This window comes from Gigantopelta aegis, chromosome 4, assembly GCF_016097555.1.
Source record: "Gigantopelta aegis isolate Gae_Host chromosome 4, Gae_host_genome, whole genome shotgun sequence".
NCBI classification, from domain to species: Eukaryota; Metazoa; Mollusca; class Gastropoda; order Neomphalida; family Peltospiridae; genus Gigantopelta; species Gigantopelta aegis.
In genome coordinates, this window is record NC_054702.1 from 85218091 (window position 1) to 85225896 (window position 7806).

General features: G+C 34.2%; 1 protein-coding gene across 3 annotated transcripts in view; it reads left to right on the forward strand.

The window, feature by feature from the left end:
• The window catches only part of LOC121371279 (tetratricopeptide repeat protein 13-like), a 28835-nt gene extending 23282 nt beyond the window's left edge, over window positions 1–5553 (forward strand). For 2 of the 3 annotated variants that reach the window (XM_041497051.1, XM_041497052.1), the window contains exons 22-25: window positions 2027–2106; window positions 2732–2810; window positions 3717–3796; window positions 4969–5553. In XM_041497051.1, the coding sequence (XP_041352985.1) occupies window positions 2027–2106; window positions 2732–2810; window positions 3717–3796; window positions 4969–5068 (339 nt within the window). In that variant the 3' untranslated portion in view covers window positions 5069–5553. The remainder of the gene's footprint in view (window positions 1–2026; window positions 2107–2731; window positions 2811–3716; window positions 3797–4968) is intronic. The other variant, XM_041497053.1, reaches the window with a different exon arrangement.
• Window positions 5554–7806: the final 2253 nt, after the last annotated feature.

Consider the following 7806-nt stretch of genomic DNA (forward strand, 5'->3'; position numbering starts at 1 on the left):
TCCAAAGGTTGGCTAATTATTACTTAACCCAGTTGAATCCAGTTCTACGTGCAGGGACAAGTTCAGCCTGCCATTTGTGTGTGTGTGCACGCATGTTAATCTTGCATTTTTATAGCCAAAACTCCTCCAGATAAAACACCGTCCCTCCACCCCAAAAAGGTAGTAGTAGGCTAATAATAATACTAGTAGTAGTAGTAGTAGTAGTAGTAGTAGTAGTAGTAGTAGTAGTAGTAGTAATTGTGTATTATTATTATTATTATTACATGTATTATAATGTTGGTAAAATCACGTCGCGGTGGGGTGGGTGGGGGCGGTTTTACAGAAACGTTACATAAATTTGGAGGGGGACCCGGGAGTGGTCTAAGCTTTACTAGTAGCCTATTAAAAAAATGTATTTTGAGTTTTATTGGCCCTTGCAATTTTGAGCATTTGAAATGTGACTAAATACAGCAAAATAACCTTTTAGTCATATTTATTTACAGTAAAATTAACTTTTTTATAAAATTTACGTAAGCAGCCTCAAAATTGCAATCAGTGAAAAATTATTAAGTTCAAGCCCTGTTGTTAGTTTGTGTACTGTCCGTAGTTAGTTTCTCTTTCAGTTAATCTACCTCAGCCGCTGATAATTTGTAATTGTTATTTTTATTTATTTATTTATTTATTCAACATCATATTATTATTGTTATGGTTATTATTATTTATTTATTTATTTATTTATTATAATTAATTTTTTGTTAGTACTGTAGGGACAATATGATGCTATTCATATATCTATGGAAAACGTACACAAAAGGGTCCACTAAATTCATATACTCCCCCACCCTGTCCCCTGTTCAGAAAATGCACTGTTCGTATAGTACTTAGTATGTATTCCTCCTGTTCCAGATGGTTCGGAAATATGGATCAATAAAATACATGTACTTATTTACCGCCTATATAAATTTTTTCTGTGAATATAGCCAGCCCACGTTAGTGGAGGCTATAGACACGGCCTTTGTATATATAGTCACATCGTATATAAACACTGTCTAGTTCAGAGTATTCTTTAAAAATGTAACAATTCCTATCCCAAGTCAGCTGTTGTGGCATATTTTGTATAATAATGAATTTGACAAGGTGGAAAATGACGGTGTTTGTGATCCAGATGTTTAGAGTTTTTCGCGTACGACTAACGATAAATTTACCTATAGATGCAAAGGCCTAACTAGTCGGGATTATCGATGTTTAACATGCTTCTGTTACTAAAATAAATCAATGTATAAGCTTAATATCATTCAGTACATGTTTTTATTAATTTTTAATAACTTATTTTCATTGGTGTTTTTTTTTCTTCTATTTACCCTACGTTGCAGAGGTCGGTCAAGCGTTCTCGTTACACGAGCTTGGCAAGTCATTTTGGCACTGTGGTTATTCGGGGAATGCCCGTCACGTGACTCAATATAATACGTCATACCTCTGGTCTCCAAATAGCCGTTATTTTTCTCAGAATTATGGACCGTACCCATAATTCAATTATTTTTATAAAATATCAAAAATAAGTGTGATATGGTGGTTATGTAGATGGTTCAATAAAGTACTTTTAGGTACAAATCAAATGTATATATTGTCATATAATATTTTGCTGGGTCAGTAATAGGGTCAACCATCCGTGACAGAGCGCGTTTAAGATAATTTGAACTTATTTTGTTGGGTCAGTAATAGGGCAACCATCCGTGACAGAGCGCGTTTAAGATAATTTGAACTTATTTTGTTGGGTCAGTAATAGGTCAACCATCCGTGACAGAGCGCGTTTAAGATAATTTGAACTTATTTTGTTGGGTCAGTAATAGGTCAACCATCCGTGACAGAGCACGTTTAAGATAATTTGAACTTATTTTGTTGGGTCAGTAATAGGTCATCCATCCGTGACAGAGCGCGTTTAAGATAATTTGAACTTATTTTCAAAATTTATTTTAATTATATTTCATAACCCTTTCTTGAACGAATGAATACAGTTTGTCATTATTCTCATCTGTTCTTTATTAAGGATGTGGACTCCATAATGAACTTGATTCTCTCACTGGTTTACTACTTGTATAACCTGATGCCACTCACACGAGGATCAAGGTAAGCATTCCGTATGTTTTCATTAGAATAGAGAACAACCCTACTGTTTTCAATTTGCCAACATAGCTGTAGTTTTACTTGTTTTACGTTGCAATATAATGTAGAAAATATGGCTCAATTTGAAGCTCAATCAGTTTAGTACATGAAATTGGGTGTTTATTATTCTTCACAAAGTTATGAATAATTTGATCCAAGTGAAATGTGTAAAAGTAGTTTATTTTGATCTGTTGTTTACCATAAATGTCTTGGAGATACAAAAATTATTGCTGTTAACCTAATGGGATTGCTTGAATGAAATTAAGTCAAGTCATTTAATTTAATTTTTCTGATTGTGAACACTACTGATACTTATTTTAGCCTCCATTGTATTATTTTTAGAAGTCAAGATCAGATTAATAAACTCTTAAATTCTTCTGTATATTTTGTATTTTATTATTTTAACCAACTGCCCCCTTGACTTCATTCTCATTTTTTCCCAGTCTGGTAGCTCCTATATTTCAGCTTCTTTCGCTGTCTACCTCCACATAATGTTTCTGTATATTAGCAAGCTTTTGCATGTTTAGTTAATTGTAAGTTTGAACAAAATATGTTTTAATGTCTGAAACACCACCTTTTTGTTTTCCAGTGTTGTGGCATACTCCATGGCTTTAGGTCTGGTTATGTCATTAGGAAGACAAGTGACTGGCAAAATACCAACAGGAAAAGTAAATACTCTTTATTACTTACCCATGGTTATAAACAGTTCATGTCACTTGGGGTCAAATAAATGCTTTTTCCCACTATTCTAAAGAATTACAATAATGCTGCCTAGTCTCTTTCAATAAGACTTCTTGAAGTGGTATCTGAACAAAAAACCTAATGTTTGCTGACTGAACATTTTTCATTTCAAGTTATTTTCGTGCTTATATCCAATTAAAATTCAAGCATACTGTCCTGGGCACACACATCAGCTATCTGGGCTGTCTGTCCAGGAAATTGGGTTAATTGTTAGTTAGTTAGTGATTATTGAAAGAGAAGAGAGTGTAGTGGCCTTACACCTACCCATTGAGCCCTTAAGAACTCGCTCTGGGTTGGAGCCGGTACTGGGTTGTGAAACCTGAACCTACCAGCCTGTAGTCTGATGGCTTAACCACTGTTTCATTGTTCCATTTTAAAAATAACTATTTGGGGGAATAGCAGAATAGTGTATATTTTTATCCCTGGTGACATTCATACTATGTTACAAGTGATAATAAAATTAATGTTATTGAAATTCAAAATTACTTTAAATAGATTAAAATTGTTACCAACTATTTGTGGTTTCATTTGTTTTTTAAATGCATGATTTAAAAGTATTTTTTGACTATATCTAGAGAAGCAAAGTTAATTTATAAATGCATAACAAATTACCATATGACAATCTGGTTTATTAAGAATCAACTTGTTTTGATATTTTGCCATTTTGTTCTTGCAACTCATCAAATTAAAAAACAGTGATACAGAGGTATATCAAAGGCCATAGTGTGGTGGAATTTCACTTCATGTTACTTACAAGTTTTAATCCGACATTTTCATTTTAGTCTCTTTAATGACATGAAGACATTTGACTTACATGTAGTTTTATATTTTAGTTGCTAGAACTTGAAGCTATGTTATCTGGAGCTCCTGATGCATTCATCATTGTAACGAAGCAGTGGATGAATGTAAAACGGTGAGCCTCTTTTTATACGCCCGTCTATGATGGATCATATTATATGGTATGGCGTTGTCCATCCATCTGTACGTCAGTCTCTTAACTGTTTCTTGTCCGGACCATATCTTACATACAGATGCATACAGGATCATCAAACCTCACATGTAGGAACAACATGGGATGGCGGTGTGTCGCGCACTATTACTAGGTCACTGTGACCTACTTTTCATGGTCTGCAGCACATAACAGTAAATCCTTATCTGGACCATATCTTGCATACAGATGCATACATGACTACCAAACCTCACATGTAGGAACATCCTGGGATGGTGGTGTGTCGCATACAATTACTAGGTCACTATGACCTACTTTTCATGGTCTGCGGCACATAACAGTAAATCCTTGTCTGAACCATATCTTGCATACAGATGCATACATGACCATCAAACCTCACATTTAGGAACTTGGGATGGTGGTGTGTTACATACAATTACTAGGTCTCTGTGATACAAATAAATAAAATAATTTGTCTATATTCTGAACATCATATGGTTTTCCATCAAACTCCTGACGGGCATATCATGAACCTCACCGGTAATCTTGTTTTTGGTAGTTTTTCTTTAGTCAAACAACAATAGTGGAGAAAAAAACTAATTTGATTGTTTTCTTTATGTTAAAAAACTATGAGAGATAGTATTTATTTATTTTAGTGCATTAAAGGTTCATTATCATAGATGTGCCATATTCTGCTATTTTTTTACATTTATTAGTGATAAATAACTACAAAATAATCTTCAAATGTTGGTCACAGCTGTAGCAACTTCATCAGGAGTAGGTGATGATCTCCTGGGAAACCATGTAGAACCTGGAACTCGATGCAATAACTGTATTGAATGTGTGGTCATTTGGTCAGGTGATAATTGATAACCGATATTCATTTTTTGAAGAATCTGTTTTTGTGAATTTGAAAACTGGAAGTAGTGCTGTTGAATACATTACTAACAAACTGTTTTTCATCATATTAAATTAACATAAAAATGTCTTGTGGTATTGCTTCTGTTTTTTTTGGGGGGGGGGGTTGGGGGGGGGGGCTGTTGTTTGGCTTGTTTGTTGTTTTTAAAAGATGTGACTGTTTTTATTGGGTATATGGTTTGATATTATTTCTAGTTTTAATGTTTTCTTTATTTCAGGAGCAGTCAGTCAGTTTCCAGTCTCCCAAAAGTTAATGAAGTATTTCCCACTGTTCGAAGTGTAATAGAAGTTTTAAACGTTAATACAGCATCTTGTTAATGAAACTAAAACTTAACTTTTAAAAGTTTTTATTCAGTGTTATGCATTCCAGAGTTTTATTGTTGTTATGCTCTATGCATACAGTTTTCAGAATCTTTGTTAAGTTTGTTTTGTTACATATTGATTACTTTTATTGTTAACATTTAAAAGAATGGCGACATTGACACTTCAAGTTTTACTAGAAAGTTAAGTCATAAATTTATATTTTTGCTATCTTTAAGAATGTGAAAGAAGAAAAGTTGAGTTGATTATATTGTAAAAGTTTGTCTTTAATTTTAAGATTTCGGTATTCCGCTTTTAAACAATTTTCACTGAATAAAACCTAAATATTTTATAATCTAAAGCTGCAACGTTGAGAATATTTTTAATCTTTAAAATCAATAGCGGTGTGGCCATTGGGCTATTTCTCGTTCCAGCCAGTGCACCACGACTGGTATATCAAAGGCCATGGTATGTACTACCCTGTCTGTGGGATGGTTCATATAAAAAAATCCCTTGTTGCTAATCGAAAAGAGTAGCCCATGAAGTGGCGACAGCAGGTTTCCTCTCTCATTATCTGTGTGGTCTTTCACCATATGTTTGAGGCCATATAACCGTAAATAAAATGTGTTGAGTGTGTCGTTGAATAAAATATTTCTTTCTTTCTTTAAAATCAATAGATTATCCATTCTGCTTAGTACCTGTGATGCTCAATTAATAATTTTCATGTAACTGTTCTTACTTCCATTCCAAGCTCACATGGAAATACAGTGTTAGGCCAGGTTATAATTTGTTGTTGGAATGCCATTAATTTCTAGATTTTCTTAGGTACAGAATTCCGTAATAAGAGAGTATGTGATACTTGAATTAATATACCTATTTTTTTAATTAATATGACTAACAGTAACACTACCAGTAACAACAAGCATGAACATATATGGATCCAGACTGGAGTTTGTAGGTTTTACTAATACATGTGTTATTAGACAGAATATTTCAAACCTTCTGCGCTGTGTATTGTGGGTTGTGTTGTCTTCTTGTATAGAAAGCAAGTCATACTTTTCCCCACTCACATCCCACCTCAACACTTGTTAAAATCAACTGTTGCATATAAATTGTAAAACTATTTACACTGCAAACCTACGGTACCCTATCTAGCAATAACATTTACCCTGAGTGAAAAAACAACTGTGGGTACAAGCTTATTATAACCCACCAAGCAGAGACCAGAATGTTTTAATTTTTGTTTCAGTAATAAACATTTGGAAAGAGTTAACAGGTCTTTACCCTTTCCAGCTCTTACATTAATAGAGTGTTAACTTTTACATCTTTATTGTCTTACAACATTTGTTTGTATTGTAACTATTTCTTCTCTGTGAATTGTGCATTTATCTTGAGTTAATCATAAAAGATTCAGATTATATTATATGATGATTTTGTCTGAAAGATGCAAGTTCTTCACCATCTATGCAAATGTTCAGTTGAAGACCACCATGTTTTATTTGTCAAAAGTTAATAAAAAATATACTGACCTCACCTATATGCAGATTGAATCGTGCAAATAAAGGATTTCGACATTATAACATTTGTTTTGTTATGTATTTACATATATGGGAATAGGAGAGGATCTTGCCCAGTGGTAAAGGATTTCGACATTATAACATTTGTTTTGTTATGCATTTACATATATGGGAATAGGATAGGATCTTGCCCAGTGGTAAAGCACTTGCTTGGTGCACAGTTTGTGTGGGATTGATCCCCATTAGTGGACCCATTGGGCTATTTCTCGTCTCAGTTAGTGCTCCACAATTGCTATACCATGGTATGTGCAATCCTGTCTGTGGGATGGTGCATATAAAAGATTACTGGTGTAACAATACATTGAACTATCGATATGTTGCGATAGTCATTTCCTCGATAGCAATGCATTGATAGTTAATTCAGCTATCGATAACTATTGCAATTGTTTGCTCAGCTATCGATAGTTTTGATAGTATGCATAGTCCAATAATATAGTCTACGACCAACGGATGATTTCACTACCTAGTGACATTATTACAAATAATTAAGTACAAACACAGACATACGTACATACATACACACGTACATTCACATGTACAAATGCACATAAACATAAACCAACACACGCACACATATTTGAAGACTGAGGTAAATAGTTTTGCGAAATATCTATTCATATTATTATCAAGCAATTTAAGAACTTACAATACTATTGCAATAGTACTATCACTATTACAATACTATCACAATAGTATTTTAACTATTGCAATAGTAAAACTGACCACAATAGTCACCCCTATAAAGGATCCCTTGCTACTAATGAAAAAAGGAAGAGAGTTTCCTATCTTTGACTATATGTCAAAAAATAACAAATTGACATCCAATAGCCAATGATTAATAAATCAATGTGCTCTAGTGGTGTCCTCAAACAAAACAAACTAACTTTATTATACTATTACCGGTGTCGTGGCAGGCCATCGGTCTACAGGCTAGTAGGTACTGGGTTCGGATCCCAGTCGAGGCATGGGATTTTTAATCCAGATACCGACTCCAAACCCTGAGTGAGTGCTCCGTAAGGCTCAATGGGTAGGTGTAAACCACTTGCACCGATCAGTGATCCATAACTGGTTCAACAAAGGCCATGGTTTGTGCTATCCTGCCTGTGGGAAGTGCAAATAAAAGATCCCTTGCTGCTAATCGGAAGAGTAGCCCATGTAGTGGCGACAGCAGGTTTCCTC